The sequence below is a fragment of the Perca fluviatilis genome, chromosome 11 (assembly GCF_010015445.1).
Source record: "Perca fluviatilis chromosome 11, GENO_Pfluv_1.0, whole genome shotgun sequence".
Lineage (NCBI taxonomy): Eukaryota > Metazoa > Chordata > Actinopteri > Perciformes > Percidae > Perca > Perca fluviatilis.
The window spans coordinates 19,801,621-19,828,544 of record NC_053122.1 but is presented as its reverse complement, the minus strand read 5'-3'; the positions used below and the strand labels follow the sequence as shown (position 1 = coordinate 19,828,544).

Genomic DNA, 26,924 nt, shown 5'->3' with positions numbered 1-26,924 from the left:
AGTATATAAAAAAAGTCAGTATGTATACTAAAACTGATTTCTGATGGACAACATTGTCCCACAATGCAGTGCAAAAAACAAATTGGCAGCAACTTTAATTGGCGTTTTGTTCAGGTGAATTCTTGGCGCATTGCTATCTTGAGGCAGCGGGAAGTGATCGTGCCATTGACCAACAAAAACCTGGTCTAAAGTCAATAAAGTAGCATTTCATTGTTATTTTAACAGTGCATTAGTAAAATGCGCATAGGCTTATGCACAGCGCGCACACACTATGCTTGTCACACACACACACACACACACACACACACACACACACACACACACACACACACACACACACACACACACACACACACACACACACACACACACACACACACACACACACAGGGAAGCGCAGCAGCACACAAACATGCAAAAGATTACAAATAAAAATATCACTGTGCAAATCCGCCATCATAATAGCAATGCATTAGGTAGAAACGCACCTGGCTTTTAAAGGGAATGGGAGATAAAACTCTGATTGGTTGATTGCATGTTACGATCAAAACACACGTATGAATTAATAAACTAAGTATAAGTACTACCACTAAGTACTACCATTTTGAACCATGCGCCTGGCGCACGGACCCTTTTTTCTGCCGTCAAACTAGCAAAAGTGGATTTCGACACGCCCTAAACGCACCTGCGCTTCACGCCGTGTGCTTAATTAGGTCGTTAAAATAGGGCATAAGCAGGCTAGCAGCTCTGTAAAGCTGTTCTTATACACATTATATAGATGTTTTTGTACGTATAGAGATGGGAAAGATCCCCATGTCAACAGCTTATAAAAGGCACAATGAGTAGGATTTTTCTAAAAAACAATGTATAAGAATAATCCCTCTCAATCAATACTCACGACTAAGTGTATGGTGGGGTCTATATCTGCAGAGACCCTGCCCTCTGCCTGCATTTTCTAATTTTACTGTGTTTGGGACGTTTCTGGGCAACAACTTCTATAAAGATGTAGCGACAAGGTTCCAGATCGCAGGCACGCATCCAAGAGGAAGCTAAGAAAATGGCGGACACAGGAAAAAATCCCTAAATATATAGCTAAGCTCGTTCTAAAACCAGACTGAATCTGGGATTGGCTTTCACATGCTGACGAGCACCGTAACCCTTGTTGAGCTGGGGAGGAGGGGCCAACTTTGAATGTTGTGTTTTCAAACCGCAACTGACCAATCCTACTCATTATGTTTTTAAGGGCCTAAGTCAGATATATCAGAGCCTTTCGAAACTCATAATTGCGATAACTCCGATACAACATAAACGTAGCCATTTGTCACAACGGTGCCTTCAGCCACATGCTAACTAACATGAGCATGCTACTGTAACATGCTCACAATATTTATGTTAATGTTAAACAGGCAAAAATGTGCTTATTAGCACCAAACAAAAAGTACAGCAGAGGCTGATGGGAATGTCAATAGTTTTGCAGATATTTGGCCATAAACAAATTAAAATTTGTGAGGACAAAAAGGATCACACACTGTAATATATTGCAGATACAGTAAATTCAGCAAATACTCTGAGTTATCACACAATCCTTATTTATTTATCAACGATCTTAAATCCATTCTATTATAAATCTTAAAATGCTGTAAAATATGTAAATGCTATTTCAATAAAACATTTGTCAACAATCATTTAAGACAAAGAGTGAAAGCTTCCCTTTGACAAATCCAGCAGTAAACTTCTACAATCACACACTCTCTAGATACAAATGGAAAAAAACAAAAAAACATTCATCAACTGGCACGAAGGCTCAAGGGATACAGACCAACAAAAAGCCCTTTTAAAAGTGCATTTTACAGCAGCCCTTCTGCAATGCTTTTAAATAGAAACTCCCATTCAAGAACAATTAAATAGACAAATGTTTCCAATATATTTGGCAATATATCACTCTTCTTACTTGAATATGTATAAAAATGTTTCATTTTTCCTAATCTTGTGTCATGTTATAATTTACAAAAGGTTTTAAAATAGTCTTTGTTGAATAGCAAAGCAATGTTTCAGTATATTTAAGTCAGTATAATCAAATGGTGTGAATGGAGTGAAGACACAATAGAGAAATAAAAGTCAATTTCAACATTAAAGCCTTTAAATTAAAGTCCATATAAGACAAGTCTAACTTGGACTTGTGTTATTTGAAGGCTGTACGGAGATTCATATTTTGGTTTGACACACTGCACAACGTATTTAGAACATCACACAGCAACAGTAAACAACTGTATTGAAGAACATCAAAATCATCTAAAGGCTTTATGGATGTAGGGAGAAAATGTCATTGCAACTCCTCTCTTCACTAAATCTCATGCAAATCATCACTATTTGACAAAACATGAGTGACAATTCAAGTTGAAGTAAAAACTAAATATTCAAAGCACTGAAACTTAGATTTCGAAAGGTGCTCCCTCTTATTACCCTCGAGGGTTTAGTCAGAGAAACCTGCACGTTCTTAGTGTTTGCATGCATAGACATTTTTAACTGCAATCAGAAACTCTGATTTAAAGCATGTTTCCACAGAAATCCTACTTCTTCCTGTTCTGCTTTATCATGATTGAAACACAAGTCCATTGCTTGTAATTTATGACAGTTGAAAAGGCAATGATTTTAAAGATACAGTACTGACTGTGAAATGAGCATGAACTTTGAAACCGATTACAGTACATGCATTGGACACCAATAGTTTCTCCACCAATAACAGCATGAGCTTAACACGCCAATTTAAAGAGTTAGTAACATTCAATGGTAACTAATGTGCTAATGGTACATTTAAGCATGTAAAAAAATCCAGTTAAGGTAAGAGTTAAATTAGAGTGATATTTTTTTAAAGTAATCTTTTTCAACATAAGTCTCCTCATGTCCCATTTGTGTAATATTTCCATTGTTGAACAATATGACGATAGATACTGTGCGACGATGGTATTGTGTCAAAGATTTAGCTAAACCGTTGGTAGAGTGGTAGCCCTCCCTTTAATATCGCTGGGTGTATTAGGCCATTGTGGGTAATGTTACTAATCAATAATCAGGATATGATTCATGGCAATACTGTTTTTTTTTTTTTTGCATCAATGTGATCATTTGTCACATTTAATTTCCTAGATCAAAAACTAAAACAGACATTTCTGTCTGGTTCTTTTAAACATTTTCTCACTTCAGATCGCTGGTAAATTTAATAAATCATGATGACTATTGATATCACACCATATACATACCGATCCATATCTCCCACTTCTAGCTGGGAATATACTTTTTTTTTTTTTTGTCTCTGTGCAGAGAACACATTAATCCCATTTTCAAAAGATAGTAGTAGTACTTACTTTGAGACGAGGCAAATAATGGGAACAAACATGATTTATCAATCAATTGCACCTCATGCCAAAGAAAATAAATACAGCTTTAGTTCTGCAAAGATGCAGTAACAAAAGTTGACTACATGAGCTACATCTGCAGGTGCTGAGAAACCTGTATGTGCACACATACCAAGTTCTTCACATTCAAATATGCAACAATCCTCCAGTCATCTCAGAGTGAAGTTTGATACCCTTAATGCTACATTTAAACTATGTCAGTCTTTTATAAAAGGTAGTGCATGCTCATATTCAATAGTGTAACATTGTTTTACTTCATTGTTTTCAGCCTCTCATGATCCGAACTTATATGATGTGTTACAGCAGGAACACACTGCACGGTGTGTATATGCAAGCGTCACGTATAGCAGTGTAGCGCAGGTATTTTTATTTTGGCGGCCAATTTATCGGACACACGCACGCACACGCACACACGCACACACACACACACACACACACACACACACACACACACACACACACACACACACACACACACACACACACACACACACACACACACACACACACACACACACACACACACACACACACACACACACACACACACTGAATGGCCAGGCGCACGATCAGGTACGTTTCTACGTTACGCGACACTTAAGCGTGCCGTGTGTTCTAGCTGTAACACCTCATGATCAACCTGCAAGTTGAGAGAGATGTTTTTTTAAATTCTGTAACCTTTCATTGAGGTTGGTAAATGTCAGTAGACTCCAAACCAGTCGCCTTGAAATTATGAGCTTAAAGACCCTTAATGTTTCAAAAGTCAGTTTCACACCTATTTCTCATCCTTGCGGTCATGTTCAGAGGAGGTCAGTTCCATCGTAGACCACAGGCTTGTCTAGACTCAGATGATACAACACTTTCTTTGAGATGAACCTAATTAACAGGAAAAACAGATAAATGTTTACTCAGTTTGCTTCTTCCTGTCTAGTTTTGAGGTCTATGCAAACATTTTAGCAATTTTAGCAAACACACAAAGCCCTCACATGAAACAAAGAATTATTGAATTACAGCACACAGTGACTGACCTGGAGAAAGAGTTGTCAAAGATTAGTGTGTATTCTCCAGCGTTTCTGACTTTCAGTTCCCCCTGGATTGTCTCTTTGTGAGAGTTACAGCGAGTCAGTGGGATCAAGACCTGTGGAGAGCAAAGGATTGAAATCCTGTCTGACATGTACAACCACAGCAGGGAATTTTTTTTTGGCATATAGTGGGTACAGACACCCTAAAAAGGGTGATAGAATGACAAGAGAATGCGGGGATGGGAATCAATAGCATTTTATCGAATCTGAAGCCAGATGAGAATCCGCTTATCAAATCTTTTTTAGGTAGTTTGTTTGGTTGTGACTGTACTGTTTTTATTGTACTCAGTATCATACTTAAACCGCAATAAGTCTACTGGGCTTTCATCACATATTTAGTCACTGCTCTGTGACCCAGCTGCAGAAATAAAACCAACAGCAAATATCATTCAGTAAATATTAACTAAATACATCTGAAGAGGAACACGTTGTTGCACTGCTACAGGTCACAGAATGTGACGGGTCACAGAATACGGTGTAACACCGGCAGTAGGCTGAGGGCGGAGCACTCATTATCCTCAAGTTATCAAACATGACACGAGTTCCCACATGATGGATGGTAGATAAATATTTAAGCAAGGGACTTAAATCCTCCCGCAAATAGTGCATTTCGCAGTTGTTTGGTTGACTTTTAGGGCTACACGATATAAGGAAAATATGCGATAACGTTGAATATTGCAATAACCATATCACTTGCAATAAATGAACAGATATTAAAGTGCACTCAGCTCTGCATTTCTGCTGCTTTCAGTATTCTGTTAAAATACAACAAATTGCTTGTTGAATTTAAAAGACAACATTCTTTTATTGAACAAATTGAACATTGAATTGAAAATAAAATGCACCACTAAAAAAAAGAACAAAGTGCAGTTTTCTACTGATATTTTCGCTCAACTAACACAAATAAATCTCCAAGTGTCTTTCGCGATATGTATATTGTGCCAGTTGATATCGCAATGACGAAAAAAAAATAAATAAATAAAAAAACGATATATTGTGCTGCCCAATTGACTTTGGTGAAGTGTATCCACACTTTATACTGGTTTCTCACCTTGGCCTGCTCTAATGGAGTCTCTGTACTCTCCCTGTAGACCACACTGAAGTAGATGCTCTTGGGTTCAGAAGTGAACGTCCAGGAGACAGTAGGACCAGGAGCACTCATGGTGATGGGGATGGTGCTGTAACAGCTGGACTTGATGAAGAGCTCTCGGGAGCTGTCCCCAAACCCTGACATGTCATTCACTGTGAAGTGGACGGAGAGTCTACAGCAGAGGGAATAAAAACAGAATACAAGAAAGTTCACAATATTGTCATATAGTTTTTGTATATTTGTGTATTATGTGCTTGGAGAAAAATAAAGGATCAAAATCGATGCAGCAGACACACAGTCTTTTTTTATATAACATGCATTATTTTTCTTCCTTGTCAAACCTTGCCTACATTACCTACAATGCATCTTGACCAATGACAGTTTGGTTGGAGATTCAGGTGTGTTATGCTAGTAGTGGCTTATGTAGCTTTGTGTCTTAGCCTCAAGCAGAAATAAGTAGCGGACCTCTCTGGTCGCCTCTCCGTCAGCTCTGAAAAATGTGTGCTGCATTGTCTATTTTACAAAAATTAGTTTTGCTTTTTGTGGTTGACACTGTGGAAGGTGGTGACATGTGCAATCTGATTGATTGATTGATTGATTAAATGATTGATTGATGATTAACTACAGAGGTCTGGTTACCTCACTTCTTTCGAACTCCACACCCAAAGATTTTTGACATTTTCAAACTTGTAGTCTTCAGCCCCAACCCACGCTATTAATTCATCAAATTTTATGCAACTCCCTCTGGAGCCACAAAAGGCTTAATCAACTTTGTTCACATATGCAAAAGTACTCCCAAAGTCCTGTAAACAGAATTACAGACTAAAAATTCACAATATATTTTACTTTTGGGGATAGGATTTAACGCTTTGCTCAACGGCACTTTAAAGAAACAGGCAACAAAAGAAGCCTTAAACTTTCTCCACACTCACTACGTAAACAAACCTGTTCCAAATTACAATAAAAGTGATCCAAAAGTCCCACAACACATACCAAGTAACATTTAGGAAAGCGGTCCATGCCACACATGAATTAGCTTCAAGTTTCACTTCCCATTTTGGGATTAGTTTTTACTAGAAAAAAACATTATGAAGTTCCTCTGAAAGTTTAAAGTCTAACCTTGTGACTGCATCCACGCGTAAACACAACTCTGCTGCACTGAGGATTTTTCAAGTTTATCTTTCACTGCATGTGAAACTCACGTGAGGTCTCCAGACTTTAACAGACAGATCTCTGCATCCTGTACTGCAGCACTGAGGTCCTCCGTATCTTCTGATGTTAGGTCTCCTGCACTGGCACTGCTGTTTCTAGAAAGAGCGACAGATATTTTATATTTATACATAATTTTTATCAATATGTGGAGAATTATTTTCACTTACAAAAAGTGCCAAAATATCTAATTACATCCACTCTTATTCAAAGTTGTACAGAATAAAAAAAAAAGTTAATCAAGAAAACATTACAGTATCAAGGCAATCAAAAGTAGTCTTTGATGTGGCTCACACAGTAAACATACAATAAAAACACATACACATGGCCTTGAAAAAAAAAAAATTATACACATAGTACGGCTGTACAGGAAATGCCAAAGTGCAAATACGTGCATGATTAATTTTTTAGATTATGTATGTAGAAAACTTCTAAAGCTGAAAAGAGAATGTAACTGAATTAGGAGTTCAATTAGTCTTGCTTGCCAGACCCTCCACAGTGCTGCGGAGGGGTCAGGCTAGTCCACAAAGCATTCTGGGATGGGAGAAAAATGTGCTCTGGTTTATTGGCATTTCTTTAAACCAATCACAATCGTTGTGGCGCTAAGCAACGGACAGAGCCACGGTGCTGCTGCAAAATAGCCTCTGGAAGGAACTTGTTTTGGTGGAACATGTGTAAGTTCAAAAGTTGTTTTAGTTGTGCAACAGAAAACTCAGATTGGACAGATAGTCTAGCTAGCTGTCTGGATTTACCCTGCAGAGATCTGCAGAGACAGGATGTAACCCTATGGAGCAGTTAACCATAGTCCTCAGAAATCGTAAAATTACAACACAAAGAACATTTGGCTGAAAAGAGTGAAATTCGGCGGAATTTCCAGCGGCAACAGAACAATCCCAGGAGTGGAGCGTCGTGGATATAAAGAGTTCAATTAATGTTTATTCATTTTTTAAGATCATGGTCTTGAATTTCTATTCACTGCTGTTAACATTTCCAGTTTCCTGAATGTTATGGCGTGCATACATGTTGTAAATAGAAAATATGTTTCTGTGGTTGGTATTAAAATCTCATTCCTGGTTTACTGGCTCAAATGAACATGTGAAACGAACATTTTATATTTTAGATTTAGTACTTAATGTATTGATTTTGGTAAAGCCTATGATACCATGTGTGGTTGTCCGATGAGAGTCATCTGACAGTCAACTTAGAGTTAACATTAAAGGGCCATTGTTTTGAGGACAGGCGAAAAAGACATTGTTCGGACATTTAAGACACTCTGAAAGTAAGGAGAGAACACCAGTTCCAGGTCTTCCCTCCATGCTGCATGAAGTTAACAGATTAGATTCATCACATCATCGATTGTAATCTTTTGTTTGAAAAATGTCTTTGATACTCAGTCTCAATTCCCCGTGAGTGAACGCATGCAAGATACTTACAGTTGTGCTGCCCCCTGCTGTCCGTGTCCAGGAGAGCAGGCAGTGGCAAAAGAGAGGGAGTCACTGTCATAGACCCCACTCACTTCCTCCTCTGAAATGATGTCAAAAACACCATCATCCAACTTGTCACCTTCAACTGCTCCTAGAAAATAAACATCAGCTCCATGTTCATTATTGCATTTTATACTCTGTTCTTACTGTACGGTGTATGCTGTTACTAACACCCCCCCCAATCTAAAGCAAGTGTGCATTTACCTCAGCATTTGACACACTACTTCAGTGTTTGTGTGTGTGTGTGTGTGTGTGTGTGTGTGTGTGTGTGTGTGTGTGTGTGTGTGTGTGTGTGTGTTTGTTACCTAAAACACTCGTCATTGCTCTTCCAGCATGCAGCAAACGACTGAAAGGTGTCCCTGGTGTGCTGTTAGTCACTTCCTCCTGTGGGTGGCGCTCAACTACTGCACTGTGCTGGTTGTAACAGTCCCTGCAGCAGCGCTCTCTGGGGCCACCCTGCTGGGTGCTCACTGTGTTACTGCAGCAGTAGTAGCAGAAGGGACGCCCACACAGTCTGGGAATAGACATATCATAAGTGAGAAAGAGTAAAAAATTGCTCATCATTTTGAAATGTAGAATATTTTACTGTAGAGAGGAATGAATAGGTAAGTAGGCAAAGATTTGTTTTAGCTTTGAGAGCATGTTTCAAATCATTCCTACAAATATTTTTGTAAAGAGACATGAAATAAAACAATATGTAAAACACAGACTGCTACAATTACTTTTTTAACCATTTCTGAGATTTTGCAGAAAGTTGCTCCAAAGTTGAGAAGTCCCAACAGAAAAAGCACAATTCACCTTTAGTTTTCAGCTTTGATAATGGAATAGTCAACGTATCTAAGGGGGCTTTCACACCTGTGTCATTTAGTTTGGTTGAATTGCACCGAAGTGAAGTAGAGTTTGTTTTCCCCCTTGGTGAGATTCGTTTGGGCAGGTGCGAATGCAGCAATCACACTCGGATGCAGACCATAAGCGGACCAAACAAGCGTAGCGAGACCTCCTTGAAGAGGTGGTCTTGGTACGCTTTGATTCAAACTCTGGAGTGCAGATGCAATTCCAGTACCTTCTTTACTCAAATACATTGACACTACATGGAGTGAGACTGACTTTTACAAATGCACCACATTTTTTGGATATGGAGCCAGAAACTGACATTTGTACTGTTATTGTGGTTTAATGACTACCACTGAATTGGCTGTTATCTGACTTCACTATTTGGTTACAGCTGGTAAGTCTAAATGTGAAGTGAAATGTGGAAATGAAATGTCATTGGGCGTGAGTTCCTGAGACATTTCACTATTTTGACCGAAACAATCACAAAGAGAATTTTCATTTTGGTGGCAGATGATGAATTTATTTACTTTTGAGTGAAATGTTTTAAGCAAGTTTTGTGTATAAATGTTACATATACTGTACGTGTGTTGTGAATAAATTGATGTGGTAATTGCTCCTAATGTTTTTAGAACTACATTACTTTAGCAATCGAGAAAAACTGTCATTACACTACTAGTTTAAAAGTAGTACCATTGACATTAGCTTTATTGGTTGACCTGGTGATATATAGATATAGTATATTTGTTTAATATACAGAGGACCATCTGACCTGCAGTTGTACTTGCGGAGCCACCAGCTGAACTGACTGTGACAGCCCAGACAGTAGTTGACGTCCCTCTCCGTCTCCTCATCCCGCAGTTTCTGCTCAAACTCCAGGGCATCTGTCTTCTGCCACAGTGCGTCTTTCTCCCTGCAGAGAGCTCCATCAATCACATTTGTATATGCACTAGGGTACACTGTAAGCATGTTAAGCAATGGTGGATCAGAGTAAATCTGTATGTTTATACCTGATGAGTTCTACAAGCCTTTCTTCCAAATTGATTTTGGTGCGGTAAAGATCATCGAGTTCAGCGGCCGTCCTAAGATCAAAGCTTTGTTTGTCCTGTGTGACTCTCCGTAGATTTTCACTCATCTCTTGACAGGTCTGCTGAGCCACTGCTAGAGCATCCTTAGACCTGCATACACACATACACCCATACATACATAGACAGGCTGATTCAGGATATGTCCCATAACAAACCAAACCATTGGGACTCTGATTGTGTTCACGCAGTTATCATTTTTAGGCTTGAGATTTACAAACAGTTCAGAACAAGTAGATCAAATTCCTAGATAAGGCGTGCTAAATGAAAAATAAACATTCTGATCTAAACACACAGGATTAAAAACATTTTTCACAGAGCTCTAATTCAGTCCAGAATGTGTGATTATGAATACAGTATCTCACCTTGATAGATTCTCTTTCAGATGGATTATCTCATCTTCTTTCTGCTGGATGAGATTTTCAGAATCGGCCATCTGGATGTTTTTTTCCTCAATCTGTTGGCAATATCTCTGATTCTCAGCCTGCAATCAGTAAAGCAAAAGCAAGACATTATTTCTGGAATTATGCTTGTGACCATAGTGTTATGATTACTTCATTTGCAGAAATATAAAACTGGAATTTATTTTTATTTATCAATCCTAGACACACAAATACACAGATCTGCACATATATGCTTTTTGTTATCATATTGCAGTGTTTAACAGTTAGTTTAACAGCTTAATTTCCTTGCCTAAAACTACCTCCACTGCCATAATTTAAAACATTGCTGGGCTGCTTTAGTGATTAGACGGGGGCCAGATTAACATGCTAATGATAAAGAACCAAACTTTTAAGCATATCTAGAATAAATATATCCTCTCACCTCTAGCTTTTTGTATTTGTTCTCGAGGTCGACCACTTTCTCCTGCTCCGTAGTCAGCTGTAATTTCACTTCCTGTAACTCTTGAGTAACAGTCTGGATGATAATGCATACCACAAATTCATCAATTGATGACTCATGAAATATGGTAAAAATGTAGGTATTACAGTATCTCCGCTGATGTTACCCAACATAAAACAATCAAGCAGTATGTGTACGTGCACATTAGTAACCAGGGTACTCTTGAGAAATCATTTTATGCAGAGAGGACAGGCTAGCTACACTGTAGTAAGCAGGGAATTGTAAATCTGTGTGTACATGCACAACACAAAAGCTTTTCCTCACAGCAGAAATGAGCTTGAATTTTATAGACAAATGTTCAGCATTGTAAACTGCTTATTCTGCCTTCTAAAAGGCTGCTTTGTTACTTTTAGTTTCAGTCTGACTTTGAATTATTTTAAACATGAAAATGCATTTCTACATGTAATGATCTCTCCTTTCATCGAGATGCCATTTAGAAACCGGGTTACCCGTATACATGGCAGAAAAATCCACATTCTCCTGGAGAAATCCGGTTTCTCTGATCCCCTAGCCTGGTTATGAAAAAACAGGTTTCTTGTGTACACGTTTAGGAAATTATCTTACAGGAGACAGCCAAACGCTATCAGGTTACTTTAGTGCATGTTAATACATTAAAACAGTGATTTTCAACCACTGTGCCGCGGCACACAGAGATCGCCCAGTGTGCCGTGAGAAATTATCCGATTTTACTTAATTGGTCCAACAAATTTGTTTATTGAGTTGCTGCAAATAATTTGCCATTGTTGCGCATCTGTGCCTGCAATATGATGACTGGCAGAGAAATTAAATACTATTCTGTATCAGTAGGTGACAGTATAGCGCAATAATGACCTTGTTGATTCAAGACAATAGAATTACTGACAGCAGGGCTACAGACTGCGACAAAATGGTCGCATTTTGCGACCAAAGTTTGAGAGTGTGCGACTGAATTTTACATCCAGTCACACATGTGCGACCAGTAAATGTGCCCCTTTTTTTTACACGTTAAACGTTAAAATTTCGGTACTTGAGAGCACATAAGCGCAAGCTTATCTTTCCTCTCTGAAAATTGACAGAGACACAAACACACTCGCACACACGCAGAGCTGCAGACGATGCAAACTACGTGGGCTCTGCAGTTTTGTTGAAGTCACAGTGAGTCACTGAATTGCAGATAAAGTGGTTTCAAGTGTGGTTACAGTTTTTCATAACTTCAAGCAGACAGCGTTTGCTGCAATATGATAGTAATGGCGAGCAGAAAGCGGATGCGGTGCTGTTGGCGTTACACTTCCTCGGAGCCGAACAGGCACAACAGTGGTTTCTATGCCCTGGTGACTGACTGACAGGCAGAGGTTGTAAGGCAAGGCAACTTTATTTCTACAGCACCTTTTGGTTGTGCCCCTAAAATTTTCAGTTGGGGGCCACTGTGCTCCTAGTGAAAAAAAGTTAGTCTGGAGCCCTGTTGCCACCTTTTGCGCGCATCCCGCAGTGACAGGATGTAAGCAGTAGGGCCGAGATCATCAATGTAAGCCTGCAAAAGCGATGGATACATTTTTTTAAAGGAAAAATGCAGATTCTGATTATTAGGCTACAATGTGTCATTTTTGGTTGGTCGTGTGCCGCGGGATTTTTTTTATGTAAAAAATGTGCTGTGGCTCAAAAAAGGTTGAAAACCACTGCATTAAAGCTTGCTACATTTCTTTAGCTGAGCTGTTTGTGGCTGACCTGGAGCTGGCTGTCGTAGCTCAGGGCTTGGCTGCTAAGCTGGAAGCGGAGTGCCTGGATCTCTTCCTGGCACGTCTCCTGCACAGCTTCAGCCTCCTGTTGGACCTTGAACAGCTTACCCTGCAGCTCCTGCTTGGTGGCCAACAAACCCTCGTCATTATGGAGCTGACCGAGGAGCCGTTGATTCTCCTGACTCAGCTGCTCCATGCAAGTATTCAGCCTCTCTGCTTCCTGAGCTGCCTCCTCGTCCAGCTCTTGCAGCCTCGTTGACAAGCCCTCCCAGCGCAGACGAGCCTCTTCATTCTCAGCAGTTAGCATACACACATGCACACCGAGTTCAGCCGTTTCTGTGTTGGCTCTATGGAGAGCCTCCCTGGATTCGCTGTTGTCCAGACACAAGGCTTCATAACCCCGCTTCAGTTTATTGAGCTCCTCTCTGGAGGCAGTCACCTCCGCAGCCAGACCTGCCCGAGCCTGAGCCTCTCCGTCACGCTCCCGCATAAGAGCCTCCTCTCGGGATCGTCCTGTCTCGTCCGCTGCCTCCTTTCATCCTTTCCCTGGCCCGCGTAGCGCCTTAAGTTGTTCTTCCTAAGATAGTCCTCTCTAGAGGACTCTGTCACCTCCTGCAGTGCCTGAACCTTCATCCTCTCCTCAGTTCCTGCTAGAAGCTGAGCCCTGAGCTCCACCACCTCTTCCTGGAGCCGCTGCACCTCCCTTAGATTGAGCTCCAGTTGAGCTTCAGCGATAACTAGTCTGAACGGGGCCCCTTTGGTTTCCATTGAGGATGTCTGATGCTCATCATGAAGCTTCTGCACTTTTTCATTGCTCTCTGCAGCTCCTTTTTCATCGTGCAACTCCCCTGTCCTCCTCTCCAGCTCTTCTGCTCTAACTTGCAGACGACCACATTCAACAGTCTGTTCTTTCAGTTTAGCCTCAGTTTCTTGGAGTTTTTCAAGTAACTCTGCTTGGCTTCTTTGGGACACAATGAGGTTCTGGTCCAACTTTGCAGCTTTGGCAGTGAATAAGTCCAGTTCTTGTTGAGTTGTGGCTAACTGTTTCTTTAACAAGGACTGGACCTCAAAAAGCTCCCTGTTCTCATGCTCAAGCTTCTTTAATTGAGCATTAGATACTTCCTTCTGGATAAGCGTCTTCTGGGCCGTCTCCTCCAAATGCAAGTTTTCATCTAGGAGCTTCTTCTCTCGATCTTCCACACACATCTTTGCAGCCTCAACTCGGCCCTTTAAGTGTTTTTCAGAAGCCCTCAAAGAAGCTAGCTGCTCTAACAAGGCTGCCCTGCTCTCAGTCAGCTCTGTAATGCTCCCTTCACTCTTCGTAACTGATTGGAGTAGCTTAGCATTTATTTCCATGAGATTGCTGCATTTGGTTTTGTAGTCCTCAATGTTCTCAGAGAAAACAACTTCATTATCAGCAAGTCTCGAGCTCAGATTTTCTTTCTCAACATTTAGCTTCTCCAACTGCTCCTCTAAATGTTTGATTCTCTCTGAACTAACGGCAAGCTCTTTCTCTCTGTTTTTTAGGGCTCTTCTTTGATCCAAGAGCTGGGTCTCCAGTTCCTCATTCTGGCTACTACTCATGCTCCATCTCTGCTCTACCTCCTCCCTCTCCTCATGCAGTCTTTTCCTCAGGTCCTCTGCCTGCCTTTCTCTGCACTCCAGTGATGATTGTAAATCCTGAAGCTGGGCTCTCAAGTTCCCCGTCTCCTTCTCTTTCAAACTCAGCACCCCCTGAATTCGCCTGACTGCACTTTGGAGCTCCTCCAACCGTTTGAGTGCCTCCTCACGTTCGTCATGAGCTCGGGCTGTTACTTCAGCCAGCTTTTCCTCACTCTTCCTCAACTCTTCTTCCCGGAGTTTAAGTTCCTGGGACAAACGCTCAGAGTGCCTGGTCCTGTCCTCAGCCTCTCTTTTCACCTCCAACCTTTCCTCCTCAGTGGTCTTTTGTTTATCCAGGAGCTCCTGGATTTTCCAGGCCGAGTTGCAATAGCTAGCGGTTTGTTGTCCCTTTTCTTTGAGAGCCTCATCCAACTTAGAAAGAAGCTCCATATTTTTGTTCTCAGCAGCTGTGAGTCTGTCGTGAAGTTCACTGTTTATTGCTTCCCTACAGGTTTGAAGGGGATTTACTCTCTCCTGATTTTCTGTTTCTTGGTTACTTTGGGCTGCAGTAGATACAGAGTGGCTAGAGGACTTCTGAACTGCTAACAGCTGGCCTTGAAGGTCTTTAACCACACCTTTGAGCTCAGTAGCTTCTTTCCCGAACTCCTGAACCTGGATCAGAAGCTCTTGCTGTCTGAGCTCCGACTGGTCGAGCTCAATGCGGAGGTTCTCTGCGATGCTGCAAGGAGAGGGTTCCCCCAGTTCCCCTAGTTCACCAAGGAGACTTTGACTCAAGTCTGAGATTGGAAGAAACTCCTGCGCCTGGTTAGTGAATGGGACAACAGAGATTTTAAATTCAAACAGTCACATTTTCTAAAATATTTGTGCAGGATTGTTTATCTAGATTACGTATAGAAGTATTTGAGTACCTGCGAGTGTGAGTAGCTGCTAATGAGGCTGTTGATGCTGGAGCAGCGACTGGGAGGCCTCCACAGAGATGCTGGTGAGGCAGTGCCTAATGTTCTCCTTTGACATAGTAAGATACCAAATATTAAGGTCATTAACACCTGTTTAATAGTAAGACAAACATGACATCAAACTTGACACAAAAGAGGAACTTAAGTTGACGGACACAACTATTTAGGTGGCTCTATAGTAACACTTTATTTTATGGGTCCCCTATTATTTAACAAGGTTAGAGGACCCTTGACCCAGGGCAACAGAGTGAGTGGACATAGCTTGTGTTGTTGTAGATGTTGCTGCACTGCATTATATTGTAAGATTTAACCAATAATCACAATAATGTCATGCACAACAACACAAGTTAGGCTTTTTAAAAAAAAAAAAAAATGTGTCCGCTGCCTGTAGAGTAACTGCAAATGGATGACAAGGATGTGAAAAGTTTTGGCAAAGGTGCTGACGTGAGGAACAGCGATCAACGCTCACACATTGTCGGCATACACCGACTCTCACACACACATTTACACACTCAAAAAAGAGCTGTGAACGTGCAGAGTGATCAGATAGTAATTAAGTGTTACTTCAAGTTGTGAAATACCCAATGTCACTTCACCACAATTCTACATTACTCAACTGGGTGTTTTTTAAAATTACTTAAGGTCCGTCTGTCTCTGATCAATATAAAAATTATTTCCAACCAAGATACCAAAAAATGAGAAGATTTTATTGTTTATTTATGACATGCAGAATCAAGTTTGTGTTTTTCTATAACAAAAGGAAACTGGTGATTAAGAAGTTAAAGAAGTAAAAGTATAAAGATTAATTGTAGGAATTCATTACCTTGCAAATTTTGGCCAATCTGCATCAAGGTCGTAACCTCTGGCTGCCACATCAAATTGGATCTGGTTGAGCTCATAAAGATGGTTGATTATGTCAGCAGTGAGGTGAGACTTGAGGAAGGGACTCCGGGCATAATACCAGTCACTGAATGGGAAGAATATAAAAATAAAAAATAAACATAAAACACAATTCTGAGAACAAGGACAAACAAACACGGATATATATATATATAATATAATGTCAAAATAGTTCAGTCAGACAACTCACATTTGAAATGTTTATTATAACAGCAGAATATAGTGTTTGGCGGCAGGACTCCGACCTCATCACTCCCTGCAGATAAGTTTATATGAGATATTGGAGAGTAGGGCTGGGTATCATTCAAAAATGTTTGATACCGGTACCAGTACCAATACCCTGACTTCGATACCGGTTCCTGAGAGTTTTTGCTGCATACCTCTATGACATGTAATGTTAGACAGCCAATCACAAACATTATTAGATCTTGGTAGAAGCATGCTGCATGTTAATTGGCTCATTGAGATTTACTCTTTAGATATTGAATGACAAAGCATTTTCCGATACTCAATTCAGTCGGAGCCTAAAAAGTATTGAATTTGGTACTGTGGGGCTGAAAGAGCAGGCAGCAATACAGGTGGGGGGCAGGGCAGCAGCGGCATTGACAAGGCAGAGATAGGGACATTTTGCATTTTAAAAAGTCCGCCATATTAGGAGGGTGTTTGATAATCAGAATCAGAAAGGGTTTTATGGCCAAGTACGTTTTTTAACACATACAAGGAATTTGTTTTGGTGTTGTTGGTGCACATCACACATTCTCTAAATGGAATATTAAACAATATAAGTATAGGTATAAACAATATAAGTATAAGTATATGTACACAGTATGTATTAAATTAAAAATAAAGATAGAAATAAAAATTAAAAATTAAATAAAAAAATTAAATAAAATAAATAACTAAAGAGCAAAGAGCATTACAGCAGAGAGAGAACAGTGGCATGAAGAGCCAGGTGGAGAGTCAGGGTGGTTTCCGGGCCTTGTTAATAAGGCTAGTGGCGGAGGGGAAAAAGCTGTTCATGTGACGTGAGGTTTTGGTCCTGATGGACCTCAGCCTCCTGCCAGAGGGGAGTGGCTCAAAGAGTTTGTGTCCGGGGTGGGAGGTGGGCCACAATCTTTCCAGCACGCTTCAGAGTCCTGGCTAAAGGTCCTGGAAGCGGGGCAGATTGCAGCCAATCACCTTCTCTGCAGACCGAATGATACGCTGCAGTCTGCCCTTGTCCTTGGCAGTGGCAGCAGCGTACCAGATGGTGATAGAGGATGTGAGGATGGACTCAATGATGGCTGTGTAGAAGTGCACCATCATTGTCTTTGGCAGGTTGATTTTCTTCAGCTGCCGCAGGAAGTACATCCTCTGTTGTGCTTTCTTGACGAGGGAGCTGATGTTCAGCTCCCACTTGAGGTCTTGGGAGATAGTAGTTCCCAGGAAGCGGAAAGACTCCACAGTGTCAATTGTGGAGCCACAGAGGGTGATGGGGGCAGGTGGGGCTGGGTTCTTCCTGAAGTCCACAACCATCTCCACTGTCTTTAGAGCGTTGAGATCTAGATTGTTTTGGTTGCACCACTTCACCAGGTGGTCAGCCTCCGACCTCTAAGCGGACTCGTCTCCATCAGAGATGAGTCCGATGAGGGAGGTGTCGTCCGCGAACTTCAGAAGCTTGACGGACTTGTGACTGGAGGTGCAGTTGTTGGTGTACAAGGAGAAGAGCAGAGGCGAAAGAACACAGCCCTGAGGGGATCCGGTGCTGATGGTCTGTGAGTTGGAGACGTGTTTCCCCAGCTTGACATGCTGCTTCCTGTCAGACAGGAAGTCAGTGATCCACCTGTAGGTGGAGTCAGGCACACCAAGCTGGGAGAGCTTCTCCTGGAGCAGAGCCGGGATGATGGTGTTGAAGGCAGAGCTGAAGTCCAAAAACAGGATCCTGGCGTAGGTTCCTGCAGAGTCCAGGTGCCGGAGGATGTAGTGGAGGGCCAGGTTTACTGCATCGTCTACAGACCTGTTGGCTCTGTAGGCAAACTGCAGGGGTTCCAGGAGGGGGTCGGTGATGGCTTTGAGGTGTGAAAGCATAAGGCGCTCAAAGGACTTCATAACCACAGAGGTCAGGGCGACGGGTCTGAAGTAAATGATACGGAGAGTGAGTTATGTCACGTGTATATGCAAGCAGTGAAGCTCGAGTTGACAGCCTGAACCAGCTCACCGGTATCGCACCATATATTTAATGTTCATCTGTAGTAAAACACACACACACACACACACACACACACACACACACACACACACACACACACACACACACACACACACACACACACACACACACACACACACACACACACACACACACAAACACACACACACACACACACACACACACACACACACACACACACACACACAGCTGAGGAATTGAGACGGGATCTTTGGTGTCTGGTTAAACTACGTTGCTGTTGTGTTTTTCTGTGAAAACAGAAGTAAAACATAAATCAGGAAGCGAGAATCACACTTCCTAAGACTGGACATCATCACACCGCAATGGTGTAAAACCTGAGCTGCTTGGAAACTTAAAGGGAACAAAAGTGACAACATTTACAGTGCCTTGCAAAAGTATTCACCCCCTTGGCTTTTTACCTACTTTGTTACATTACAGCCTTTAGTTCAATGTTTTTTTATCTGGATTTTATGTGATGGATCAGAACACAATAGTCTAAGTTGGTGAAGTGAAATGACAAAAATATATACTTAAAATTTTTTTTAGAAATGAAAAACTGACAATTGGCATGTGCGTATATATTCACCCCCTTTGTTATGAAGCCCATAAAAAGCTCTGGTGCAACCAATTACCTTCAGAAGTCACATAATTAGTGAAATGATGTCCACCTGTGTGCAATCTACGTGTCACATGATCTGTCATTACATATACACACCTTTTTTGAAATGACAATAAGCTGTATGCTCCACAGAGTTGGGCTTCACGGCAGAGTGGCCAGAAGAAAGCCATTACTTTCAGCAAAAAACAAATGGCACGTTTTGAGTTTGCGAAAAGGCATGTGGGAGACTCCCAAAATGTATGGAGGAAGGTGCTCTGGTCTGATGAGACTAAAATTTAACTTTTCGGCCATCAAAGAAAACGCTATGTCTGGCGCAAACCCAACACATCACATCACCCAAAGAACACCATCCAACATGGTGGTGGCAGCATCATGCTGTGGGGACTGGGAAACTGGTCAGAGTTGAGGGAAAGATGGATGGTGCCAAATACAGGGATATTCTTGAGCAAAACCTGTACCACTCTGTGTGTGATTTGAGGCTAGGACGGCAAGCACGGTGGCTCAGTGGTTAGCACTTCTGCCTCACAGCAAGAAAGTTCTGGGTTCGAATCCAGGGCATCCCGGGCCTTTCTGTGTGGAGTTTGCATGTTCTCCCCGTGTTTGCGTGGGTTTCCTCCGGGTGCTCTGGTTTCTTCCCACCATAAAGATATGCATACTAGGTAACTACAGTTGAAAATTAGCCGTCTAACACTGGCGCATTTACAGAAATGTTGATTAATGTGCATTGTCCTAATCAAATAAACTTACAAACTAGGACGGAGGTTCACCTTCCAGCAGGACAATGACCAAACACACTGCTAAAGCAACACTTGAGTGGTTTAAGGGGAAACCTGAAAATGTGTTGGAATGGCCTAGTCAAAGCCCCGACCTCAATCCAATAGAAAATCTGTGGTCAGATTTTGCTGTTCACAAGCGCAAACCATCTGAGCTGGAGCAGTTTTGCAAGGAGGAATGGGCAAAAATCCCAGTGGTAAGATGTGGCAAGCTCATAGAGACTTATCCAAATTGCACAAAAGGTGGCTCTACAAAATATTGACTTTAGGGGGGTGAATAATTATGCACATTAAATTTTTCTGTTATTTTGTCCTATTTGTTGTATGTTTCACAAAAAAAAATAAAAAAAAACATCTTCAAAGTTGTGGGCATGTTCTGTAAATTAAATGATGCAAATCCTCAAACAATCCATGTTGATTCCAGGTTGTGAAGCAACAAAACACAAAAATGCCAAGGGGGGGTGAATACTTTTGCTGTGTGTGTGTGTCCACTGACCTTGTGACCTTCTGGTTTATAAGACACTGCTGCAGTGTGTCAGCAAGACGCTGGTGAACAAGCGAGTAACGGATGAAGGCCCTTCCTTTCCCCAGTGATGTCTTCAACTGAGGACACAAAAATACACACTTTAGTGTACTTTCACACTCATACACACAGTCAGTAAGTTTATAGTCTAGTTAGTGTCACTTAGGTCAAACGTATTAAACAATGGCGCCCTACCTTCTGAATAATCTCTACTTGAATGTGACATTAAAATACTAATTTGAAAAAAGGTTGCAACTAATGATTATTTTCATTATTGATTAGTCTCTTTTTTTCTCCTAGTCAAAGTAATATTTTAAGAGTACCCAAAGTTTTCAACAAGTAAGCTGGTATGTGACTTTTAAAGAAAAAAAATACTGACCGCTGAAACTTAAAACCACAGATATGTTTTTAGTAAGAAATTAGTGTCAATTAGCATACAATGAGAGGTTTAACTATGCTTAGAAATCAGGACTCAGTAATCCGTCAGTAATTACTTCTCTCATGGTAGAATACAGCTTACTTATAAAAAGTTTTTTTTTGGACTGGAACAATTGCACTGCACTTGAGCTAAACAATCATTCAATTAATTGAACTGAATTAGGGTTGCACGATATTGACAAAATGTGATACTGCGATATCGATTATGAATATTGCGATGTAGATATTAATTAACGATATTTTTATGGGAAAACGCATCAAAATAGATTCCTAACAAATAAAACAAGTTTTCTTACAACACAAGGTTTATTTCAACTGACAGTCATATTGGACTGGTACAACATGAATAAATAAATAATGACCATTATAGGTCATGTTTTACTGGTTATACAGTATAAAATATATAAATAAAGAACAGGACACAACTTTTCGTTCCATTTTGTTGTCTCTATTTCTTCACTTACACTGTCCCTCTGTCTAAATATGCACACACATGGTACGCTACATTGGGTTTGTCACGTAGTGGACCCGTGCGCTGACGTGTACTAACATGCAAGTGGCACGGTAACTGGCCAATGAAATGATGATCATCATCATTATTATAGCATTTCAAGCGGGCTCTAAATCAAACACAACTAAGCCACACAGCCAACGGACGGGATGCAGCGCTCCACAATATAAACAAAACATTGCATACTTATCGCGACACTTTCGATATAATATTGCGCAACGTGACATCGCGATAACGATATTGAGTCGATATATCATGCACCCCTAAACTGAATTCCCAAATAATATTTTGGTACTATGTTCTCATGCAATTTTAGCATACAATAATAAAAAGGTGATGGATCTATCGTATCCAGGAAATCAGTGATAACAAAAAGGACAGTGAAGAAAGGTTATTACAGTCTTGACACATCATATTCACATTTTGTTATTTAACATCAGATTGTCAGTTACTTACTTACTAGAGTACAGCTAAAACCAGTACTCGATTAAACGATTATACAATTGGCAGAGAATAAGTTGGCAACTATTTAAATAATTAAATCATAGTCAACAAATGTTTTCAAGAAAAAAAAAAAAAAAAAAAAAGACAAAACTTAGCTGGTTCCATAGTAAATCAAATATCTTTAGGTTTCGGACTGTTGACTTTTCTTATATTTTATATACTATTAATAACCAGCATATTTATTTATAATAAAAATAATTATTAGTTGCAGTCCTATTAGAGAGAACAACATGGCTTCATATGCTAATACCCCACAAGGCAAAAGCTACAGAAATAATTTTGTTTGTATATAAATACAAGAAGGCACACAGAAGGTACAAGCAACAAATTAAACATAGTACAAACTCGGACTAATTCAACTACAGCTGTTTCAGTATAAAGCTCACCACTGAATTCCTGGGATAAAAAGGTGAGGAACAAGGTGTAAGGCAGCAAGTAAATTAGCAGCACAGAGTCTTACTGTATCTGACTCACTAGAAGATTAGTTACATGGTTATATGGTGTATTTGTGTGTCTGCATGCCTTGTGCGACATGGCAGGGCCAAGGCACAGAGGGTGACAGGGTGTGTGTGTTGCAGAGTAGGATTACCTCAGGGATGGACTTAACAAAACGGATGCCATCATTAGCTCCCTTGATCTTAATCAGGCAGTCGCAGAAGTAATCCCAGTAGTCCTTCCTCTGACCAAGAAAGGTTGTCTTCTCTTTCTGGTCAAACTAAGAAACATGCATCACCTTATTATTGCATAATTACCTTATATGTCCTCAGCAGTGTGGATTGTACAACAGGTCTGTCTTAAACTGCTGTGTGATTCACATTGTAATTAGTCTTGCATAGGCAGACCACCTCCACAGCGCTGTGTCAATGCTGGAGTATGGTCTAGCTAAACCGCTTATCATTCTGGCATAGGGGGGGGAAAAGAAACGCTCTGGCCTGTTTGCATTTCTTTAAACCAATAACAATCATCTTGGGTGTTGCAAAGCCCCGGATGCAGCGATGGTGCCCTTGCAATATAAATAGCAGAAGGGGAGCAGAATGCCTGACATGTCAGGCTTTATCCCAGCACTGTATATCCAGTAAGCCAGACTACATTGAGTAATTTTATATGCACAGCAATATTCCACTATCATTCCGGAAAAAAAAAAATTCCGAATTCATGTAAACGGCATATTCTGGTTGTATATTCCGGCCTTTTTCCAAATATAGCATTTTCTGATTAGGACGTGGGATATTTCGGGTTTTAGAGGTATTCTTTGGACATGTATACAGCACATTCGAAATATGCGTCTCAATCGGGTTTTTTACAGCAGGCTTACGGTCAGCTGTGCGTTGCTATAGTTAGCTATAGCTATACACAAACCAGCCAGCCAACAGTTTGCAAGGCTGCAGAACAGATAAAAGGGATAAACACAGCTACTTTTAAACATTATGAAAGACTTGGATATTAACAGGTTTTTGGATATGCACACACATCGCCGACCTTTTCAAGAAGCTGGTTGAAGGAACGAAAGAAGCACGCTGTGTTTGCACAGTCCCACGAGTCTGCCACCGGTGGAAAAATCATATTTTGCACGGCTATATGAAAATGGGAATATTAGTGGAATATTCACTTTCATTAGCCATGTAAACAGCTTAGTCAGAATATCGTCTTTTTCAGAATAAGGGCAAAAAACGGAATATTACGTGCATGTAAAAATTAATCATTAATATAATTTCTCTAAACTCTCTCATCTCCACCTTAGTCTTTCTAGAGTTGTGGTCTCTAATCTGGGGGTCAAGACCCCTCCAAACAGTCACCAGATGAATTTAATGGTTCACTAGATAACTGATTGGACAAGGAGGGGGAAGTAGTTCTGCTACATACATTTACTGTATGTAGTATACTTTTTCTTGTGAAAAGTGTTTCTTGTGTACTCATAGTTTCTGCTTCCATGGTCTCTAACAAATATACAACCACTTTAGAGAAAGAAAAAGGGTTTTAAGGGTTCACAACCAAACAAAGGTTGGGAATCATTGGTCTAAAGCACTGCTTCTTAATCTTTTAAATTTCTGACCCTTTGTAGGAAAGCAATGCTAGTCACAATCCCTGGTATCCGCAGGTTGCATATGTTTGAGATGTGGACAATTCAACCAAAATGTGATGTTCCTTCTCAGGTTGTTTCATTTTTTGTTGAGGCCTGAAAAGTTAGACTCACGGTGTTTCACAAGAAGAAAAACATTTAAGAGAAGACAGAAAATACACAGAACAAAACAATGTATTTTCTTATTATTTTCTAACTTTTGAATCATCTCATAAGCCCTTTATTGATGTATCTTGTTAGCCCTCTAGAGGTACCAATCCCCAATTTGGAAACCACTGGTCTAGCAAGTCAGATGAGCAGTGTTGGTACACTTTCAAACACAAACTAGATCATCTTGATAAACTCCAAACAACACTTGTATGGTATATGAGACCATACCTGCAGCAGGTATTCTAGTTTATAGAAGAACTTGTGCAGGTAGGAGCTGTCATCAGTTACGGGTTCACCACACTCATTGTGTTCTTTACTCAACTCTGACACAGCATCTAAACAAGACAGTAACAGCTTTGTTAACACATACACAAATATCAAGTTATGGTTCACACAAAGGGGAAAAACATTTTAAGAATGAAATAAGTTTTTTGCTTACACAACAATTTTTGCGAAATGTCTATCAGTTATAGATTTTCAGGCACAAATCATTTCCTGACTGATCTAATCATGCAATTATTCTGGGAACAATATACTGTGTGCCAAATCTTATAATGTTTGCCTTGATATTTCTTGTTTGGAGACAGACATATGCCCTACTTCAAATATTACAAAAAAACTGCTGCATTGCACACATAGAGCAATATATACTGTAAGGGATGGTGTTTATTTTAAGTGTGAACTGTACAATTACCATGCAGATCTCGGATTATCCTCTGCAGTTGATTATCTCCAACTGATGAGGAGGAGGCCATTGTGGGGAAAGGGAAGTGTAGTCAAGAATTCTGCATGTAGGATTAAAAAAAAGAAAGAAAATAGCACTGCCCTTATTAGTTTCCCCCATGCTGTGAAGTCTCTTTCATAAATACAGTGTTGAATTCATCCCAACCCAAAACGTCTTTAACAAATTAAACAATTTAAATATTCCAGAGGGGTCCATGCATTTGTTAAGATGAAGAAACCACAGTAACGTTAGCTTAGTAAAGTTAGCAACAAATTTGCCTACAGTCAGAGGAGGTACAACATTTACATCACGACGAGTGAAAGCTCATCACTGTTTGTAGCGACAGTGTCCTTATCAGACCCCACTGACACACGACGTATATACTGTTATCCTCCTTCGACCATACAAACCAGCAAAGTTGACTTAAATCACTTTGAAACGGCTTTAAAATGCAACAAACCGTGACATAAACATACATTTCTCAAAGCTGGCGAGCGCTATCCTACTACATGCACCTGCACTTAGCTCTTCATTTCCTGGTTATATTTAATTGTAAGTTTCTGCTACAAAAAATTGGAGTTTGGTTGTAAATAAAGCCAAACACTTCAATATCAAATAAACGGTAAAATAACGAACGTACTTGATGTGTAGCTAAATTGCCCAATGTCCAGCTTGTAGGCGATACAGCAGAAACTTGCTTCCCGTTGGGGGCGGGCACTATGGATGATTGACAGGCCTGACAGATAAATAGCCTTCTGTTGAAATCCGTCCTAGTTTGGTTGAGAGACAAATGGTAAATAATCACAAAGCTGAAGCGTGTGTTGTGCTTTATAAATGTAGTATTTAATTAAATCTAATTTAAGAATACAAAAATTATGTTGACGAATCTGATATCCTTTTTTTAAATCCAAAACTAAGATGAGTAGGCCTACAGGACTTTTTGACCAATGGCATCAAAATGCATTATATACAAAACAATATAAAGTTTAACTAAATATTTATTTAAAGTTTCTCTTAAGTATAATCTAAACATATGTTTATTATATCTCCATTGTCATTTATATTGTTATATGTTTTTATTAACTATATTTTATATTTCAATTAAATAAATCCTTAAAACTGAACCAGTTGAATATTAAAATAAATAAAATAATAAATTTATATCTAAATTAGAAAAAAACTGTCATTAGTGCTGTTAAACCAAAAATAAATCAAAAACACTATACCACTCTGCACTGCTGAAGTGTAATGGCCACCAAAACAAGTATTAATGGGTAAAGGGAACATGTCTTAATTTATTTTATTTTTTTAATTTATACTGTTTATTGATCCCCAGTGGGGAAATTACAATTTACACTCTGTTTGTTAGAAATCACTACACACAGGCCTGAGGCCTGTACTACGAAGCAGGATTTGGCGTTAACGAGCTAACTTCAGGTTCAACCCAGGATTTTCTGTACTACGAAGGTGGATTAGTTGTTATCGGGTTCAATCGCCGTGGTAACTCATGCTGAACACCTAACCTGGGGCCTGTTTCACAAAAGAAGAATATCTAAATCCAGGATAACTGATAAAGCGAGGCTTGACCTAGTCTAATCTGTGCATCCTGGCTTGGTGCGTTTCACGAAGGCCAAGCCAGGCTGAGGAGGAGCGATTGGTCGAGCCGGGCTGAAGTAATTCAGATAGATGCGCGTCCACGGCTTTCCTCAAAAGACCGCAAGGTCGATCACAGATTTACTGATGCCAAAATGGAGAATACGTATTGTACATACTTTATACAGAGTGAGCAGCAGCTTCTTGTGGAAGTATGATGACGTGAAACACATGATTTGTATAAAAAGAAAAGAAACACGGCCGCTGTAATGAAACAGCGAGAAAAAGCGCAGCAGACGATCACGGACCGACTGAATGCGTAAGCAGCCTAAACATAACTAACCACTGCTCTGAATTGAAACCGTCATAATCATACCATTCAAGGATTAGGCTATATCATTTTCACAAATTAACAGTTGTACTCTTTGCCTTGAAATTTACCATCAAGATCTATTTTCTACAACGCTAAAACATGATGCGTAAATATCTCTTTCACTCTGTTCTTTTCT

The 26,924-nt window shown here is 40.2% G+C and overlaps 1 protein-coding gene across 1 annotated transcript; it reads right to left on the bottom strand.

Moving 5' to 3' along the window:
* Positions 1-1,572: 1,572 nt before the first annotated feature.
* Positions 1,573-25,554, bottom strand: LOC120567771 (FYVE and coiled-coil domain-containing protein 1-like). The gene is given in 19 exon segments (XM_039814781.1): positions 1,573-4,289; positions 4,442-4,551; positions 5,547-5,757; positions 6,788-6,892; positions 8,228-8,369; positions 8,584-8,792; positions 9,882-10,022; positions 10,120-10,287; positions 10,560-10,678; positions 11,020-11,112; positions 12,802-13,325; positions 13,328-15,236; positions 15,344-15,440; positions 16,215-16,358; positions 20,389-20,495; positions 22,458-22,583; positions 24,327-24,433; positions 24,793-24,883; positions 25,463-25,554. Coding segments are annotated over 18 exon segments (4,449 nt in total). The 5' UTR covers positions 24,854-24,883; positions 25,463-25,554; the 3' UTR covers positions 1,573-4,213.
* Between the last annotated feature and the right edge of the window lie 1,370 nt (positions 25,555-26,924).